A 20,835-nucleotide genomic window follows, 5' to 3' on the forward strand; every position below is an offset into this window, starting at 1 on the left:
TCTTTTCTAGTTTATTTACTTATTTATTTTTTTTGTTAGATCAAACATATTGTATAATTGCTGTCCCTGTGATTTTGTTTAAAATATATTTAATTTATATATTCACAATTATATATAATGATTATATTATTATTATTATTAGTGTTATACTTATTAATATTATTTCATTAGTGTTGACACTATAATCATATAATTAAATGACAGGTAATTTTCCATCAAGTATAAAATTAAATATCTCTTAAACCCATTCAGCTTCAACTTGTGCTTTTTGGAAGGTATAATCTTTACGATTTATAGTGGCAATACCATCTTTTAAACTACATTTCCATCTGGCTTTAGTTCTTGTAACTTTTTCATATAAACATAACACTAAATTTTCATCAGGCCCATCATCTTCACCTTCTGAAATCAAATAATCATCATCTGAATCATCCAATTCTGAACCAACTTCATCTGTATCAAGTAAAGCACTTCTTTTCGATTGTTTTGCCTGTTGTTTTAATTTTTGCGTTACTGTTCCGTCTGGATCTTCTATAGTTAATTCAATTTGTTGCGATGACTCATTTTTCAGATTAGCAGAATCCTCCTCTGTACTATTTTCTTTATCATTCTCTGTCTTTTCTGTATCTGTATTTTTATCCTTATCCACATTACCCGATGTTTCTGTAGATTGTGTTGCTTGACTCGTTGTCCCATTTTCATTCATTAATCCTGGTAGTACTAAACCCTGAGAGTCATCCTTTAGAGTAAAATCAGATGGGACTGCTAAAACAGGAGTACCATCTGTTATAGAAGTATTTGGATCAATTGGAGGTATAATCTCATCCATTTGTGGTTCCCAAGTAAAATGCGCCACCTGAGACTCAGTAATTTTTTTTGTCCAAACTCTTTTTAAATCCTGAAGGGTTTGTTCATCAATCCCTGCATTCTCAAAATCTTCACGAACTTCATTGACTACAGACTCCACAATTTGTTCATAGACTTTACTAGCTTCTGAATTAGACATTATAGATATTTTCTTCTTTTTTCTTCTTATATATTAATGTGTTAAAATAATTTTTTTTGATTAATTTATTAACTTACAAGTTTATAGTTATAATTAATTTTCGTTTTGTTTTATTTGAATTTTTTTTTGTTATTATGATGTTATTTATTACAAATACAGCGTACCCCTCAAAATGTAAGTCAAATATTCTCAAAATTGGTCAAATTTGGACGTGGAAAAGCTTTATATTACTCCCAAACCTAGTATAATCAATTTTATCAACCGTGACAAGCTAGCTACTCACTTCTTAATCCTGTTTTACCCAGTTTCTTTATCTATAACTAGATTATTATTTGTTTAAAATATTGTCATCTTTCATATAAATTGTCCGTCGAAATTTCGAACCGGGTAACGATCTCGGCATTCTGGAAAAACGGATTTGGATGGCTAATAATAGTATGATGATCTGAAGGAAATAAACAGTGTAAAGTGATCTGCATAAAATATTAAGCTTTTAAGAAGACAAAGACTATGTTGAAGGAAAAATTTACAAAGGGTAATATAGGTTGCGATTACAAATCTTCATCAGTATTTATCTGAGGTGGTATTCTGATAATTATACGTGGGAATATTGCCAATAATAATAGGTAAGAGGGAAATAGAAAAAGTGACACGTAAGATAGACGCGTAAAGTAAAAATTATTAAAAGTATCATAATTATCAGATAACTTATTTAACACATACAAACGCACAAATTATATACATAAAAAATGAATATAAATATAGAGGACATGTTTCCAAGTACACCAGAAAGAATTTCAGTGCCTATTCTTACTGCCATTCCTGAGCCAAATGAAATTAAGCGTAATACTGGACGAGAGGACCTTATATTACCCAAAAAATTGTGTCCAATAACGAATCTCCGAGATCTGTAGCGGATAAGATCGCTGCAGAAGCAATTGGTGATAATAACAATAATAATCATGAAGAAGAGGAAGAAGAAGAAGATGCTAGTATCGATTACATTAGAAGAAGTGCATCTGTTGATGGAGCAATGGCTACTTCTGAAAACCATTCAAATAATAAACATAAGGAAACCTCTCAAGAAATTTTAGGAAACCTTGATTTGAATAAAATGTTTTCTGATAATAATAATGAAATATCAAGAACACATGATAAAGATATAAGTTCTGAATTTGATGTTAATCCATCACCAGTAAGAACTCAAAATAATAACATTTCTCATCATTCTTCATTAGTTACGGAAAATAATATTAACAGTAACAATGATAATAGAAAACGTAGTTTAACTTCTGATAATAATACCAACAATAGTGATAGAAAGGGGAGGGAGAATGATGATATTAGAGATGAGCAACATGGTGATGGTGGTGATGATGACCATTTATCCAAGAAAATAAAATTAACATCTGATGATATCCCTAATTTGCAACAACCAAACTCTAATGCTGATGACGATTCTAAATCAAATGATGTTGATGGATCTCCAGTAGCCATTGAAATGTATGATAATCAAATTAGTCCTATTAAAATTAATTTTGATGATGTAGATTCTCCATATCATATTGCAACTGTAGCATCTAATGCAAAAAATAACAACTCACCTTTACCAAAATCTCAGGGCACGGATAGTAATAGTGATAATAACAATGATAATAACAATGATAATAACAATGATAATAACAATGCTAATAACAGTCTCATTAACAGAGAAACATCTCTATCAACGCCTAGTAAGAATACTACATTTGAATTACAAAAATTGACTCCAATTCGCAATGCTAATCATAATAGCATAAATAATGAGGAACAAAATAGTTTTATGAAATTAATTGAAGCTGAGCATAGAGAATATCAAGAATTAATTCAAAGAAATGAAGAAATCACGGATAGATTACATTGTTTAGATAAACAATATAATCAATTACTTTCCAAACATGAACAAACTAATTATCAATATCAAATTATCAAGAATAAAAACGACACTATTAATAAAAAATTTGATAATAAGATACTTCAACTTAATAAAGAGATTGAAAATTATAAGATTAAAGTGGAGAAATTAAATAATAAATTACAAACAAACAAGAAAAGATTACTGGAAACCCGTGATGAAGTTAAAATGTTAAATCAAAATCAAAGTATATTACAAGAAAAGTTTGATAAACAAAGTCATGAAATTCTTGAATTGAGAAACATTGATGATAGTAAAGAAAAATATAAATTTGAATTAGAAAATAAACTTAAAGTCAAAGATGATGAAAATCTTTCTAAAACAAATGAAATTAATCTTTTAACTGATGATTTACAAAAATTACAAGAACAATTGGATTTGAAATTAAAAGAACTCTCTAATAACTCATTAAAATTGGAAGAATTAAATGATCTAATTGAACGAAAGGATTTGGAGATTAAAGAGATTAATGAAAAATATCAAGGTACCATAAATCTAAATGAAGGTAAACATGATGATTTAGTTAAACAAGTGGAAGAATTAATCATGAAAAGAATTGAACTTGAAACACAATTGGATCAACAAGATAAGGATACTAAAGAAATTATTGAACAAATAAAGAAAGAATTAAATAAAATGGAGGAAGACAAAAATTCTAAAGAATATCAAATTATTGAATTTGAAAAAAAAATTGATGAATTACAAGGGAAAATTAATAATCAGAATGACGAACTTTTAAAATTAAAAGAATCTTATGATAAGATTAATGATAATTTTGAAATTAAGAATGCTGAAGTAATTCAATTGAATGAAGAAATTAAAGAATTACGAAGTAATGAAATTAATTTAAAAGAAAAAATATCTAACGATGAGAAAAATAGCAATGATTGGAAAGCTAAATATGAATCATCTAAGATTGAAAATGAAAAAATCTTGATTGAAAAGAGTGAAAATCATTCAATGAAAATAAATGAATTGAATGAAGATCATTTAAAAGAATTAGAAAATATTCATGAAACAATGAAGATCTTACAACAAGATTTAAAGACAAATATTGAAACCTTGAACAATGTTACTAATATAAAGATTGATTTAGAAGTAGAGAATTTAGAATTAAAGAAGAAGTTAAAAGCCCTTGAAGTTGGAACTGAAACTGAAACTGAAACTGAAACTGAAACTAAAACTAAAATTGAAACCAAAGAAAATTTAGTTTATGAAGAATCTCAAGAAGAGAAGGATAAGCTAAAAGCCAAAGACGATCAAATTGAACAATTAAAGATTTCATTCGAAGAAGATCAAACTAAGATTAAAAATCTCACACAACAATTAAATGAATCTCTAGAACAAATACAGAAAAATAAAGAAGAGTCTGACAATAGGATACGATTAATGGCTGACGATTTATATAATCAATATGCAGCTAAACATGCACAAAAGGTATTGATGCTGAAAAAAGGCTATGAAAAAAATATCAAGAAAAATTCCATGATTTAACTATGACTAATATGAGTTTGTCTGAAGAAGTAGAAAAATTGAAACAAGAATTGTTCAATGAAAGACAAGAAAAGGAAAAAATGTTGAAAATCATAGAGTCTGATCCAAACCAACTACAAATTGATGGACATTAACTCAACTATTGCATCACTTGACCTATATATATATGTCAGAATAAATATTACTACCCATGAAATATCCTCTACCTAAAAACAAACAAACAAACAAACAAAAAAAATACTAACCCATCGCTGTTTGTTTGCGAAAATACTTTCTCCAATCCATATGCATGTCATACAATTTTATCGTCTCCCATTTGTCATCTGTCGACTACCCAATAAATATGGATTATATAAATTTATAATTTCCAAACACATCCATTTATATATCTATATACATCGACACCCCTAATCTCACATATCCTATTATATTGCATTCTCGTTGCTCCAAAACATCCACCACCTATATTCAGTAGTTACTCCAGTTCCCAATCACTACCTAGCAACCATATTATATAAATAATCTTCATATGATAGACAATAAACAATAAACAATGAACAATAAACAATAAATATTATACAAATGTTAAATATACTGAAAATTTATCATTGCTATTTCTGTCGTTGTCAGTTCAACTCGTCCGAGAATAAGCCGACAACCATTAAGAAATCCGGGCAATACGCTCACCGTATTTTTCGCTTAATCTCGGTAATGACTGACCACCCAATAGGGAGAATAAGAAAACGATCTAATATGCAGATCGAACTTAAAAACAAGCGTTTAAGAAGATAATTAGATTTCAGAACATTCAAATAGACGACCAGACGCGTGTCAATTTAAGGGAGTTAGAGGTTCTGTTTAACGTGTGCCATTTACTGTATAATTTGGACTAGTTTTGGCCATTGTAGGACGTTCCAAAAGATTGTAGAAAGAGAAAAAAAATATAATAATTATACATTCAAAAAATAGATAAAATAGGGATTCATACCGCAATTTAACTCTAAAATAGACATTCACAAGGTTATTAGCCAAGAGGTTAGCAGCATACTACGATTTTTTTCTTTAATATATTGAAGGTTTTTTTAAACAAGAATTCTTTTCAAACACATCATCAGTTGAAAATAAATTATAAAAAATATAAGATTTCAACGTATAAAGGGGTTACACAGGCACACAAAAGCCACATACAAACATTTAGATAACTATGGATCTTAGACAACAGAAACAGAACACTAGCGATACTACGTTACAATTATTGGCCCAGTATAATGATCACATCTCGCAGAGAGATAAAACTATAGAAGATATTGAGGGGACAAGCAACGAGTCGTCTGAAGATTCAGAATTGACACATGACGAGTTATTCAAAGAAAACGTGAGGCTAACTTTGCAATTGAAACGTCAAGAGACTGAATTGAAAGATTTACAGAGGGTTATAGAGGCTCTTACAAAGAGAAACCAATCTTTTGAGAATAACAGTGGCCCTAGTGGTGAAGCTTCCTATAGTCATTCCCATGGCCATTCAGATTCGGTATCAAGCGCCCATACTCACGTATATACTCATTCACGTTCCAAGTCTACTTCAATAAGTAGTAATCATACTTTAACACAGCCGAATGTACAATCGACTTCTCATTCAAAATCTATATCAAATGCTAGCTCACTATCGACACCCGTTGCACCAGCAAGATCTACTCAAAGACGTATGTCTAGAGGCCATTCTCGTTCCAATACTAATGATTCAAAGATCTCTAATAAAACACCCTCTACAAATAATAATGCTATTACTACAAGTGGTGGCAGCTTCATTGAATTGGATGAGGATTTAAATTCTGCACCACAGATTTCTATTTCAAGCGACACAGATTCTCATTCACAAATCCCTCATATGACTACAAAACAAACTATATTAGCACCAGATGATCCTTTAAGCACTACAAACAGTACCACAACCACAACTACTAATGTAGACAACTTATTATCTCCTTCTCGTTCTCCACAAAATTCAAATAGATATACATCTGTTATTAATAACCATTTACATTCTCCTTTAAGTATTAATTATAATTCAGATACAAACCCAAACTCAATTGATAATAACCATATTGGAAATTTCAATGATTCTCCCAAGATTGAAGATATATTAAATAGTCCAATTTCTAATATAAATATAAAGAGAAAATCACTATCAAGAGCAAATTCTCATTCAAAATTAGATACAAATTCTCCAAAAAATTCAAATTTACAATTAGATACAAGAAGAAAATCCATTTCTGGTACGACTGTGGACTTATCACCTATTAGTTCTCCAATAAGGAAAATACCACCGCCATCATCACCGATTAGAAGAACTTCGTCAGCTACATCTGATACTAAATTGGGATCACCTGCAAAGATAAAACAAACTTCAGATTTACAAATGACTTCAAATGATGCCGAATCCCCAACAAAAAAATCTTCTCATTATAAACTTCAACCAAAAGAGTTAATAAATGATTTAGAATTGAAGACAATGAAATCTATAGATAGCTTATCAAACCATTCATTAAGTATTGCAACCACTGCCATTAATACTACTGCATCCACATTACAAATTCCTGCTAATAAATTAAAGACAAGAGTACATTCAAGTAGTATTTCAAGCACGAAATCAAAATCAGTTAGTGCAAAATCCGATGCTCCTTTATATGTTCATCCAGAAGAATTCGATTCAATTAGAGTTGAAACAACAAGTACCCTATTTATCACTTCAGATTCGATTTCATCATCTTCTTCAAGTTCAACTTTAAGTGCAAGTAACAACACTCAACCTGGTAATATTAGTCCAACCACAACAGAATCGTCGACTTTGTTAAGTGTTATTGATAAAAAGAGAGGTACATTAATGTTTGAATGTTCCAAATCATTAAAAAAATTAATCCAATTAAATGATTATTTGAAGACTCATCTAATGGGTTCAAATATCCCATCAATTCCTAATAGATGTTTATTCAATACAACGATGCCAACTAAAGTCGATATTAGAAGAGAAGAATTAAATAAATTCTTCTCAAATCTGTTAGCAATTCAAAGTATGCCTACTCAAGTTGGACTTTTCATTGCAAAGTTTTTAAGCACAGATATTATTCAAAAAACTCCAATCTTTAAAAATTCTCTCAAGGAAGGTTCATTAATTTTACGCAGGCCTAAAGCCATTGGTTCTGCAGTTAACTGGAGATTACGTTATGGGAATTTACATGGAAATTTATTAGAATTATATGAAAAAGATCAATTAACTGAAACTATTATACTTAAAAACTGTACTTTAGAATTAATTCCTAATATCCCAGAAGATAAACATGGTACTAAAAATGGATTTCTTTTATCAGAACATAAAAAAGCTGGTCTTACAAATACCTCAAAATATTTTATTTGTACTGAGACTCCAAGAGAAAGAGAAAGTTGGGTTACTCATATTAGTCAAATCATTGATCATGGTTCCAATTATCATTCTACAAATACAAGTAGAGAGAATTCAAATTCAATATCAAAACCACAACAACTCACAATAACTAGTGGCATCACCAACCCTAATATTGAACATACTAACCAACAATTGCAATCTCAGAAGTTTGCTAGTAAAGATTCAAGTAGACATAATTTAACTGACATGAATGAAATAAATTCTCAACAAGATACACAACTAGAAGATTCAAAAGCTGAGCTAGATAGAGATAATAAAAGGAATAAGATGAGAAGTCTATTTATTTTCAAGAAATTAGGACAATCTGGTGACGATGTAGAAAATGAGCCTCTACCAAATATTGAACATGATCATAGGTCCATTAATATGCAAAAATCATTTTCATCAAGTGGTACAGCAGGTTCAAATTCTTCTGAAAATGTAATATTCGGTGCCCCATTAGAAAGAGCCTTACAGACAAGCTCAAACCTTTATCAAGGTATTTATAAAATTCCAAGTGTTGTTTATAGATGTTTGGAATATCTATACAAAAATAGAGCTGTATCCGAACAGGGAATTTTCAGATTAAGTGGTTCTAGTTCATTAATGAAATCATTACAAGAACAATTTGAATTAAAGCATGACATCGATTTATATAATTATAATGAACATTTGGAACAAGAACATAAAAATACTCCAAGCACATGTATAGACATTCATACAGTCAGTGGTTTATTGAAATTATATTTTAGAACCTTACCTCATTCGATCTTTGGTGATGATAATTATAAAACATTTCTTCACGCAGCAGAAGAAAATCCAAAGAATCCTGCTCAAGTTGCATTAAATTTTCAACAAATCATAGGATCTGGCCAGATTCATAAAGATTACATATCATTAATGTATTCATTATTTGAATTACTTTTAAGAATTAATAAAAATAAAGATATTAACAAAATGTCCATTAAAAATATTTGCATTGTATTTTCACCAACTTTGAATATCCCAATTAATATTTTACAACCATTGATAGTTGATTTTGATTGTATTTTTAACAAAAAAGAACCAATTGATGATTCTTTAAGAGATATAGTGGACGTCCATATTCCTCATGCATAGTCTCTTTCCTGTATTCATTTTATGATAAACATTCCTTCTAGATCTTTTTAATTTTTAAAAAGGTACTTCATTTAATTTTTTACTCATTTAATTTTTTTTCTGGTTTTGGTTTTTATCCTTTATAACAACATTATTTTATAACAAGTGCATTTTCATTTAGTGATTTTTTTTTATTTTAATTTTCTATATACCCCCCCCAATACTCTATTTTATTTTTTTACTAAGAATGCATTATATTATATGCTTAAATAAATCTAAAGAAAATAAAAATATAATATTAAAAAGGAATAAAGTTGTGTAGAAATACATTATGGTGTATATTTATTGATCAAAATTTATAGTTTGTGTGTCGGGAATTAAAGTTTTGTAAAAATATAGTAAAAAAAAACTAGAATAGAAGTATTTACCATCTTGCACCACTTCTGGTGCTATGCTGCTGAAATCTTCTTGGCGTAACATGAGAAATCATAGATATGTCACTATCGTCGTAATTTAAAATTGTTCTATTTGGTTTTTGAGAGTTATTAGATTTTCTTGTACTAGAAGATGATTTTTGTTTCTGCTTTTGCTTTTGAGTGGTGTTATCATAATCATTATTATCATCATCGTTATCAGAATATGCAAGTTCTAAAGTTTCTAAATGTCTCGATATATCATCAATGGTAATATCTTCAACTGTACGGTTAAACGTTTTATTTAACTGTTCATCATAAACATAATCATCATCATCTTCTTCATCATCACTTGGTAAATCTTGTTTAGAGAATGGAACAGAATGTAAACCGCTTGATGTGACACGCCTTCTGCTATTGGTTTGTGATGTAATAATATTGTTTTCCTTTTTCATCGATTCTGCCAATAGTAAGTTTTTCTGTAATGCATCATTTTCTGAAGTTTGTTGTCTTGGTGATGATGATGATGTCTTTTTAGCATCATGTGATCTTGTTATTCTTTGTGTGACTCGCTCGTTAGTAGTTACATTCTTTCTTAAATCATCAACAATCGAGGTTTCATATTCAGGAATCATTGATCTTCCTAATCTTATTACTTCTTCAGCCCATATTCTAATTACATCTCTTGATTTTTTTGTTTTATAAGGTTTCCAATGAGGTTTACAACCACGAACAATTTCCTTAACAACTTGTTCTGAACCCCATTCATTAATCCAGTTTTGATTTTGGAACCCAATCAAATGGGCAAAAACACCAGAGGTAAGAGCTTTATCAGAATAGCCACCTTCCAATAAAGATAAAACTTTACCTTGACAATGAATTTGAGCCAATTTTAGAGCATCTTTAGTAAACATTGTGTAAAAATTTGTTGGGACATTAACATTATGCCTTTGCATAGAAGTTTGCTCATATTCAGAAGCATCAAAACCTGCACTAATAACCACTAAACCTTTAAAAGGTTTACCCTCTTGTGCCATTTGGTATTTTGCATTTCTAAAATAATCATCTGCCTTTGCAAATAAAGTTCTATATTTTGATTGATATAATTTTTGAAAATCTTCTTCAGTATTCCATGGAGATAAATGAATATTCCAAATATTTAAATCATGACCATCCATGATACAAGTAGATGCGTTTCTAATATTTACTTTTGTTGCATAGCCAGTTTCAGTAGGAAATGAATTAATATCATGCATTGAAAAATACCCCACTTTGGGAAATTCAGCAAATTTTTTGCCAAAATCATCATAACCTTCTGAACCTTCAGGCTCATCTTCAGACCTAAACCCTGCTCTTTTCCAGCAGATATCTTGGGTACCATCGCCGTGATGCAAATCGAAATCCAAGATTACTGCGTGAGTAATGCCGTAATGATCAGCAGCGTATTCAATTGAAATATGGGCATTATTTAATAGACAAAATCCAGAAGGGGTAGCAACTTTACAATGATGACCCGGTGGTCGTATTGCTACAAATGCTCTATTACAGATGTGTTCAGGTGATGGACCATTGAATATTGAATCTATACCAGTTTCAATTGCAGCAATACTACCTTCTAAGGCTTCAATTGTCTTCGAACTTAAATAAATATCACCTGCATTCCAATTATCAGGAACTTCAATTTCATTATTTTGTAATTTAGTATCAGCTTGCTTACAAATCTCCAATAAATTTCTTGGCCAATCATTACCATGAACTTTTAAAACGTGTGGAGATAATAAGGATGATTTTTTATAATGAGAAGATTTTAAAGTGAATAAAGCAGGATACATGGTAATAGCTGCTGCAATACCTAATGAGGATGCCAAGAGTCTTTCAGGTCTCTCCACAATAGTCTTTTTATAGGATTTACTAACCCAATCTCTTGGAAATACATGTTTTAATGAATAAGGTGATAATACTACCACAGCCTTGGCAGATTCCGGGATCTGTGAAGCAGCCCTGGCTGCAGATATAACATTTGGATTGTTTTGAACAAACGATTGGAATTGCTTATGAAATCTGTACAATGGGTCTTGAGTAGTAGACGTTGACATGGTTAATACATAAGTTTGTGAAAGGTATTAAAGGTTAAAAGGCAGACAATTTCTGAAAGAAAGAAAAATTCAAATGGATGCAATGAAAAAATTAAAAAGAAATGAAAAGAACCAAAAATCAGGTATTATTTTTTAAAAAAAGTAGAAATGAATAGAATAAAATGATTGGAAGTAATGTTAATTTCGTCCCTTGCTATATTATAATGATTGAATGGAGCAAGAGGAAAAGCTAATGAGAAAAAAAAATATCAAATGCAAAAAAAATATGAAAAGCAAACTACTTCCTTAAACAGTGCCTGAAAAAAACAAACCTCAACTATGTAAGTTTATAGAAACAAAAAATGAATGCTAGTTATAAAAGAAGAAGAAAAAAATTTGCTATTTTTTTTCGTTGTCTTCTCCTGTTTCTATAATATCTTAAAAATTAAACCGTTGATTATTCAATATCTGTAATGAATGAATAGAGGAACGATGTTTAAAATAGACTGTTAATTACAAACCTTTATTTGGTACTTAATTAAAATGTTAAAACACAGACGCAAACACAAAAAATATATATATATATATATAGAATTCTTCTTAACTTTGGTAATTGAAGGACTGTATCCCGTTAAATTAACGATGAGTCGTTTCTATGGATGATGAATGAGGGATCTAGTATATAAATAGCGCTGTAGTTTTGGATATTTCTTTCCACTATTTATTTTGTAAATATTTTCATTTATCGTTTTGGCATATTTATCTATTCTCAACGTCTTTTATTTATCTTTGACCAAATTGGGCTAGAAATCGATGCCTGAAAAAAAATGCCCAAAAAGGTAATAATGTTTTGTGGTAAGATTTCAAACAGACCAGCAAATTCTACAAGGAGAGTGGAGGTTACTTAGTTAGGATTTAGTGAAAAGTCGTGATAATTCGTAATAGAAAACAATTAAAGAATAGAAAGGTGGGAAAAGTTTATAGAAATTAAAGAGAGACTAAAAGTCACATATGTACGGGTGTATTACTTCCATTTATGGACACACGTCTTGGTGATGTCAGAAATAATATTGATATAAAATTAATGATTTTTTTTTCAAAAATTAAATATTTATAGAAAAATATATATATATATATATTGGGATAGATACTAAGATAAGATGGGGTGTGGTAAAAGAATAGATATATTCTTAGTTTGCTTCAGTGGCAACAGCTTTGGCTTCAGCTTCAGCTTGTTCTTTAGCTCTCTTTTCAGCCAATTCCTTCTTGATTTGTTCTTCTTTAGTCTTAAAAGCCAAGTTCAATTTAGCAATTTCAGCTTCAACAGCAGCAATGTTCTTTTCAGTTTGTTCATCTTGTTTAGTCAAGAATTCTTCATGTTTAGCTTTCAATTGTTCAATAGTCTTAGGGGCATCTTCTTTTTGAGTTGGAACAGTAACGTCCAATTCAGCCAAGACAGCAATCAAAGAGGCTTCTAAAGTAAATTTACCAGAAGCATCAGCTGTGGATGAAGCTGGAGCATTGTTATGAGCCTTTTTCTTATGTTTTTTAGATTTGGATTGTGGAGTATTTGTGAAAACTTCTTGCTTTTTAATTGGAACTAAAGTATCATCTTCCACAGTCTTGATAGCAACATGCTTGTTGATAGATAAATTATTTGGATCATTGGATTCAAAGAAGTCTTTTGTTGGTTTAACATAAGTTGGATCCAAAGCTTGTAAAGAGTTTTCAATGGCTTCAATTTCAAAAGTGAAAGCTGGCTTCTTAGCATGACTTAATCTTTCTTGTAATTTATCTAATTGAATATCTCTTGCTTGAATCAATTTAGATAATTTTTCATCTTCTTCACGCTTCAATCTTTCTTTTTCTAATTTTTGTTTGTAAGATTTGAATTCATTATCGAAATCATCTTGGATAGTTCTAATCTTTGACCAGATTTCATCTCTCTTACCGTATAATGTACTACGTTTATTGAATAATGATTGTCTCTTGTCATAGATGGATTGAGTCTTGGATTGGATATCATTCAAATCCTTTTGAGTTTCATCGAATTTAGAAGATAATTCTTTAGGATTCATGGCATTCAATTGAGATTTCAATTCAGTAATCTTAGTCTTGTCTTGTTCAATGGATTTTCTAATAGGTTCCACCAATAATAAATCTTTGTTGATCTTGTTCAACGATTGCATTTCTTTGACCAATAATTTTTCTTCTACCAAAGTTAAATCACCAGAAGAAATAGAATCTTCAATATCATTGATTCTTTGCTTGATTTCAGCAGTGGTTTGATATTTATTCTTCTTACCAATCTTATCGTTGATTTCATTGTTCTTTCTCTTTATAGAAGCATCCAAGGCTTTAATTGATTCATGAATTTCATTTCTCTTGGTCTTTAATTGTGCTTGAGTCTTGATAATAGATTTGGTTTGGTCATGCAACTTCTTTCTCTTTTCTTGTTCAGCTTCTGGGATTTGATAAGAATCGATTTGCTTCTTTATAGTGGCAATTTCCACATCGATTTTTTTCAATTGAGTTCTCAATACATCTAACTTTCTATCTCTTACTTGAGTATCAGGACGTTTGATTCTTTGGTAATTGTTCTTATTGTTGCTGTTGTTGTTGTTATTGTCAGCCATGATTGAGTAATTAATTTCTATATTTCTTGAAGGGAATTGATGAAAGAACTATAAAGCAGAAAAGAAAAAAGAAAAAAAAAGATTCAAGCTTATTGAAAAGATTTATGTATAAATTTACAAAAACAAACAAACTTGAAACCAATAAAAAATACTAATTTACAGCTTTAATGAAAAATTAAAAAAGTTACTGTTCAATTAACTTTACTTTACTTTGATTGTTTTTAAACGAAACGAAGAAGAAATTTACAACGAAAACCAAAAAAAAAAAAATTAAAAATTAAAAATTAAAAATTAAAAATAAAAAAAGGCTAGAATCCTAACGAAGAAAAACAAGAACAACATAGGGTACATACCTACAAATTGAATTATTAGACGGGGGAAAACAACAATTAAATAGAATTAACAAGAGATTAGTCTACAAAATTAGAATCGAATCTTGGTCAATTCGAATTTAAAGCATTTACAGAGTGCACCGGGATATTCGACCAAAATTTGGTGATCCAGAATCCTAAAATTATAATTCTACAATTGATTGAATTAAAAAAAAAAAATTTGATAGAGAAATGTTAAGAATCTATTGAAATTAATTTTGTTCGTAGGAATCTAAATCACAAATTGGGAATAAAATGAAAACTTATTACAATAATATTAAAAAATTATCAAGACCAATTATAATTAATTTATGTAACGTTTCAATTGTTGTCGACGCCAAAATTTTGGTTACCTAGAAATTGGCTTAGGGAAACTGTTCTTGGTTTAATGAAATTTATTTTCATTTTTTTTTTTCTTCATATTCAAAAGTTAAAAAAAAAAGAAAATTCTCGAAAAAGGTAAATTTTTTCAAATTTTCCAAAATTTTCAAAATTGTCTGACACAGAACACACTGCAGTCCAAAACAGGATACAAAGTCCAAAATAGGATATGAGAATACGTAAATTACTTTCCTTTTTAAGCAAAACGGTTTTTTTTGCTTGTAGCACGTGATATTGCAAAGTAAGGTCATGTGATCCAATTGAGAGTATACCACGTGATGCGGTATCACGTGATAATACGGCTACAAAAAAAGAAAAGTGGGGCGGGTAAATATAGCGATGGGCGGCAAAATAGAATTTACCATTGAAGGTCACAAACTCATAGAAAGGTATAAAAATTATTAAACTTTGCCATTAGGATCATATTTTATTTGCCATTATGATTGTCTTGGTTTAACTTTGGTTTAGTATTAGAGAAGGGGTAAGCTATCATTGGAAAGAGAAGAAGACTATTTAGAAAGGGAAATAATTTACAAGTTTAAAAAAATTTGTGAATTTAGATAATTTCAAATATAGTTCAAGATTTCAAGATTTCAAGAGTTCACAATGGTCAACGTTACTACTGAAAGAGTTGGTGTGGATAATACTACTGGTGATGCTATTTCTCAGGGTACAAATTATTACCTTTCTTGGAGAAATAATTATTCTCGACCATGCATAAACTTGGAAGATGGAACTCCAGAAATCTCTTCAATTCCAAGATATTTTAATACTAATTGGGCAGAAAAGTTCATTAAAACTAATAATGAGTTTTGTAACATTAGTAACGAGGATAATGATAATAATGACAAAAGCAGTTTTGAGATGAATAATTTTAAAACTACCTCAAAGCTACTAGACAATTCTAAATTAGCTGATAGTTCTTCTCCCATATCATATACTCAGAATTATACCAATGGTTATTTGAAATCTAATAATAATAGTAATAATAATAATAATAATAATAATAATAATAATAATAATAATAGTAATGATGATAAACGTCCAGAATTGAACACGTATAATAGTAACACTAAGAATAACACTCACTATAAAAATTACCATAACACTGGACATGAAGAACAAAATGATAATCCTAATGGAGCAAGAATTGCATACAATAACTATCAAAGTAGAAGCTCAAGAGGTGTAGGAAATACAAATGTTAACCACAATACTGGTAGCAACACCGGCAGCAGCAGTAGTAGCAGTAATAACAATAATGATTATCATAGTACTAGCGGGAGTAGTATCGATGATAGTAGCAGGAATAGTTATGGTGATAGTAATACAAATAATTATTATTATAGTAGTAGGAATAACAATTATGATTATAGTAATAGAGGTAGTAATGGGACTAGACAAAGAGGCACTTATGGTGAAAGAAATAGGAACTATTATAGTTCACAACGGTTTCAACTTGATTATAACAATAGCATTCAAACCAAATATAAATGTGAAAATAGAGGCAAATGGGAAGATAATAAACATATTCCAGCTAAAAAAAATTTAAAAGTGGAAAAATATTTATTCGGTTCCATTGATGATTTAAATTTAGTCACAACAGGAATTAATTTTGATCACTATGATAATATCCCAATTGATATATCAGGGAATAATGTTCCTGAACCAATCACCCAATTTACATCTCCTCCATTAGATAATTTATTAGTAGAAAATATTAAATTAGCAAGATTTAATAAACCCACCCCAATTCAAAAATATTCGATTCCAATTGTTAATCAAGGTAGAGATTTGATGGCATGTGCTCAAACTGGTTCAGGGAAAACAGATGCGTTTTTATTCCCGATCTTATCAAAAGCTTTTTCATTAGGTCCTTCCATAAATAATAATAATGATAATGATAATGACGCAAATCAATATAATAAAATATCAAAGTATCGTGCAAAAAACATTAAGCCTATAATCCTTATTTTAGCTCCAACAAGAGAATTAGCGAATCAGATTTTTGAAGAGGCAAGAAAATTTTCTTATAGATCTTGGATTAGACCATGTGTTGTTTATGGTGGTACAAACATCTTCACTCAAATGAAAAATTTAGAAAACGGCAGTCAATTATTGGTGGCTACTCCAGGTAGATTAAATGATTTAATGGAAAGAGGAAAAATTTCTTTATCCAATATTAAATATTTAATCCTTGATGAAGCAGATAGAATGTTGGATATGGGATTTGAATTACAAATTAGACAAATCGTGGAACATTATGATATGCCAATCGCCACATCGAGACAAACTTTAATGTTTTCTGCTACTTTCCCATCAAATATACAAAACTTAGCAGGAGATTTTTTAAATGACTATATTTTCTTATCAGTCGGCAAAATAGGTTCCACTACTGATAATATTATTCAACATATTTATTATGTTAGACAAGAAGAAAAAGATAATACTCTACTGGATCTTTTGGATTCCAAAAATTATAAAAAAAAGCAAACTTTGATATTTGTCGAAACTAAAAGATCTGCTGATGCATTGACAGATTTGTTGATAATTGAAGGTTATAAAGCCACTGCTATTCATGGCGATCGTACGCAACTTGAACGCGAACGTGCCTTAACCGCATTTAAAACAAAAAGGGCAAACGTTTTAGTTGCAACTTCTGTAGCTGCAAGAGGTTTAGATATTCCAAATGTGGCACACGTTTTAAATTATGATTTACCAAATAATATCGATGATTATGTACATAGAATTGGTAGAACAGGTCGTGTAGGTAACATTGGTATGGCGACTTCTTTCTTCAATGAGAATAATGCTTTAATTGCGAAAAGATTGGTTGGATTATTAAGGGAAACAAATCAACAAGTACCAAAATTTTTAAATGATATCCCAAGAAATAATTCTCATAATAATAATTCTTACACTAATAATTCTCATAATAGCAGAAAGATGAAAAATAGTTTCAGAAGTTATAGACAACAAGGTAGAAATTCTAAGAATCATTCAAAAAATTCTCATGAAGGTTTTTATTCTCAGAGAACATTGGGAGGGAGAAGAACAGAAAGAGAAAGAGATACAACTAGAAACATTAATCCTAAAATATATTCTGTTAGGCCACCTCATAATAGAAAAAAAAAATGGGGTTCTCAATGGGGTGATTCCATCATCTCAGTAGATAATCAATCTGATGAGCAACAAGTTTGGTGGTGATTTTTAGTGACATCCTATTAATTGTTTTATATTTTTTATCTTTATTTTACTTTATATTATTTTTTTCTTAAAATTTCTATTTCACTTCAAATTAATAAAATATTAAATAGTCATTTACTTCAATAATCCTTGATATTTTATTATCAATCTATCATTATGAGTATTTAATACAAAAAAGCAACAAGTATTTAGAAAAAAAAATGCTACATTAAATGAAAGAATATAATGACTACAGATATATATAGCTGGTTTTACCTAGATTCAAGTGATAACTTATGTTTTGGAAAATATTGAACTTTCTCAATGGCTTAATCTACTAGAAGAATAAACTAATAGCCATTTAGCATTTGTTAATAAAAATTTCATAGCAGTTGTCCATTCTAAATTTGGTTTGCTACCATAAAGCTTGACCGATATTCCATTGATGGTGTCCTTGTACATTGGATAAGGCAATTCAACGCGGTTATCATCTTGATTAGGAACATGTATATTATCTCTAGATGTATTAACACCATTTGCATTTGTTTTAGAAGTAATGCTAGTATTATTATTATTGATGTTGTTATTATTATTATTATGTATCGAGAGCTCATTTATGTGCTCAACAGTATCTTCTATATTGTTTCGCATTGCTTCAGAACTATTATTATTTCTACGATTTCTATTTTGTTCATGGTCATCCATAGCATTATCATCATTATCATCATCGTCCTCATCATCGTCCTCAAAATCATCGTCTACTTCAACAGAATTACTATTATTGATATTACCAGTAATATTATCAATAGATATATTCATTTCATTGATTAATGGGTTACCATCCTTAGAATTAGTATTATTGCCGTTAATAGTTCGGTCTCTTTTATTATTGGTATTTGAATTAGACATGATTAATTTAGACAATGATATTGAAATTTCATTCATTATATCTAATAGTGCCTCTAAAGCCTTATCGAGATCGGTCTCCTTACGAAAGAATTTTCCAATTTTAAAATTTTCATCATTAAATACATCTAAACTAATCCAATCTTGCAACTGATTATTAAATATCAATATTTTAGAAAATGATCCCATAGGTATTAGTTTATAATTCTTTAAATTTAAATTCAATTTATTTATTATAGTAGAAAACAATAAAATTATTTGCCCCAATGCAGTATTAATTTCATTCCACGATATTTGATTATTATCATAACCTCCAAGTCTCAAATTATTTATTGTACCAAATGGCCCATTATGAGATATTTTAAAAGTTTCATTATAAATATTTAATTTTCTCAGCCTATCCATATTATTCAATGAATTTTCATATTGGTTATTTAACGATTCTATTTCTTTTTTAAATTCTAATTGCTGTAATTCATTTTCGTTATAATTTTTACAAACATTTTGCTCGAAAGTTTTTTTGTTATCAATTTGGGTATGTAATTTTTCGATTAACTTATCTAATTGCTCTTCTTCATCTTCCAGCCTCATTAATTCCTCCAATAATTGCTTTCTTTCAATTTCTAAATCATTTGGAGTTTGGCTTAATTCATTGGTGCTTGAAGGCTTTGGATGATCAGACTTTTTATTTGTAGATGGTAGAATTGGAGTGTCTGAAATATTATTACCATCAGTATTTTCATGACTTATTTTTTTCTGCTTTTCCAAACGATTAATAAATTGAAAATAGGTATCTCTTTCTTTTACTGATTCATTATACTGAGTTTTTAATCTTGACACGAGTAAATCACAGCAATCTTGACAAACTGGATAATCAATATTGGAATTTGTTGATAAAATATTGAAAACGTTTACTAATGAATTTATTTGAGTTGATAAATTTTTACTTGATAAAGATGATTTATCATCAGTGGTGATGTCATATCTTTTAAAATCATCGTCATCGTCATCATCATCATCTTCTCCTTCGGTGAGGCTACCGTTTATATTCAATGTATTTTGTTCATCATCTTTTTTATCCAATTGTGAAATAGAACTATCTGTCTCTGTTGACATTGAATGCTTTAATTGAATTGTTTTTAATGCTCGTGCATTATCTTGGCTATTATAATTATTATTGGTCTTCTTGTTATTTTTATTATTGGTTTTATTATGAAAATCATCATTTTTTAAGAATACATAGGAATCATTAAATCCATTTTTTTTAAATTCTAACTCATTTGGGTCTTTAATCATACCTAACCTTCTTAATCTGTCTTCAGGGATTGGATACAGCAGTATCTTATTTCTATTTATACTTTGTGTGTTAGTTGTATACTGACTTTTTATACTTGTAATCTCATTTGCTTGACCATTGGTAATATTAGAATTAGTTAATAAGTTCCTTTGAGCTGTGCTTAAATCTAAAAGTGCAGTGTCTATGTGTAATGGAAGATGACAATTTTGGCATTTTAATGTTTTTTCAGTAATTGAGTCCATTTTACTCAATTGAGAGTGGTTAAATTCTTGATCGTAGATTTTTTTCAAAACTTAATGTTAGTTTATACATTATACGTCTTATAATTAGTATGAATTCTTAATCTAATCCCTTAATATTGAAATTTCGCAAGTTAAAAATAAAAAAAACTTTCGAGTTCGATTCCTATGTTACCCCAAAATTGATATCTTTGAAATATGCGAATTTTTTTCAAATCGATGCGATGAGATAAAAAAAAAATATGATAATAATTATTGTTATTTGATATTAAAAACTTATTTAAATACATTATGCTCTTGAGCCTTTTTTTATTTCAATAGCAGATTATTGTACCAT

General features: G+C 29.3%; 7 protein-coding genes across 7 annotated transcripts; 3 read left to right on the forward strand and 4 right to left on the reverse strand.

Moving 5' to 3' along the window:
• Nucleotides 1–238: 238 nt before the first annotated feature.
• On the reverse strand, nucleotides 239–1,006 carry TOA1 (transcription initiation factor IIA large subunit; the record flags this gene model as incomplete). Its single annotated transcript, XM_004180931.1, has 1 exon — nucleotides 239–1,006. One exon carries the CDS (start codon nucleotides 1,004–1,006, stop codon nucleotides 239–241), a length of 768 nt encoding a protein of 255 aa, XP_004180979.1.
• A 1,033-nt stretch (nucleotides 1,007–2,039) lies between these two features.
• SLK19 (Slk19p) lies at nucleotides 2,040–4,454 on the forward strand (the record flags this gene model as incomplete). The annotated part of the gene is made up of 1 exon (XM_004180932.1): nucleotides 2,040–4,454. One exon carries the CDS (start codon nucleotides 2,040–2,042, stop codon nucleotides 4,452–4,454), a length of 2,415 nt encoding a protein of 804 aa, XP_004180980.1.
• A 1,204-nt stretch (nucleotides 4,455–5,658) lies between these two features.
• Nucleotides 5,659–9,015, forward strand: TBLA0E04070 (uncharacterized protein; the record flags this gene model as incomplete). The annotated part of the gene is made up of 1 exon (XM_004180933.1): nucleotides 5,659–9,015. The coding sequence occupies one exon, from the start codon at nucleotides 5,659–5,661 to the stop codon at nucleotides 9,013–9,015; it is 3,357 nt and encodes a 1,118-aa protein (XP_004180981.1).
• Nucleotides 9,016–9,418: 403 nt separating this feature from the next.
• Nucleotides 9,419–11,503, reverse strand: HOS3 (histone deacetylase; the record flags this gene model as incomplete). The annotated part of the gene is made up of 1 exon (XM_004180934.1): nucleotides 9,419–11,503. One exon carries the CDS (start codon nucleotides 11,501–11,503, stop codon nucleotides 9,419–9,421), a length of 2,085 nt encoding a protein of 694 aa, XP_004180982.1.
• Nucleotides 11,504–12,672: 1,169 nt separating this feature from the next.
• Nucleotides 12,673–14,118, reverse strand: TBLA0E04090 (uncharacterized protein; the record flags this gene model as incomplete). Its single annotated transcript, XM_004180935.1, has 1 exon — nucleotides 12,673–14,118. One exon carries the CDS (start codon nucleotides 14,116–14,118, stop codon nucleotides 12,673–12,675), a length of 1,446 nt encoding a protein of 481 aa, XP_004180983.1.
• A 1,358-nt stretch (nucleotides 14,119–15,476) lies between these two features.
• On the forward strand, nucleotides 15,477–18,077 carry TBLA0E04100 (DEAD/DEAH box helicase; the record flags this gene model as incomplete). Its single annotated transcript, XM_004180936.1, has 1 exon — nucleotides 15,477–18,077. The coding sequence occupies one exon, from the start codon at nucleotides 15,477–15,479 to the stop codon at nucleotides 18,075–18,077; it is 2,601 nt and encodes an 866-aa protein (XP_004180984.1).
• Nucleotides 18,078–18,377: 300 nt separating this feature from the next.
• Nucleotides 18,378–20,501, reverse strand: VPS30 (beclin 1; the record flags this gene model as incomplete). The annotated part of the gene is made up of 1 exon (XM_004180937.1): nucleotides 18,378–20,501. The coding sequence occupies one exon, from the start codon at nucleotides 20,499–20,501 to the stop codon at nucleotides 18,378–18,380; it is 2,124 nt and encodes a 707-aa protein (XP_004180985.1).
• Nucleotides 20,502–20,835: the final 334 nt, after the last annotated feature.

Source organism: Henningerozyma blattae, chromosome 5 (assembly GCF_000315915.1).
Source record: "Henningerozyma blattae CBS 6284 chromosome 5, complete genome".
Classification (NCBI taxonomy): Eukaryota; Fungi; Ascomycota; class Saccharomycetes; order Saccharomycetales; family Saccharomycetaceae; genus Henningerozyma; species Henningerozyma blattae.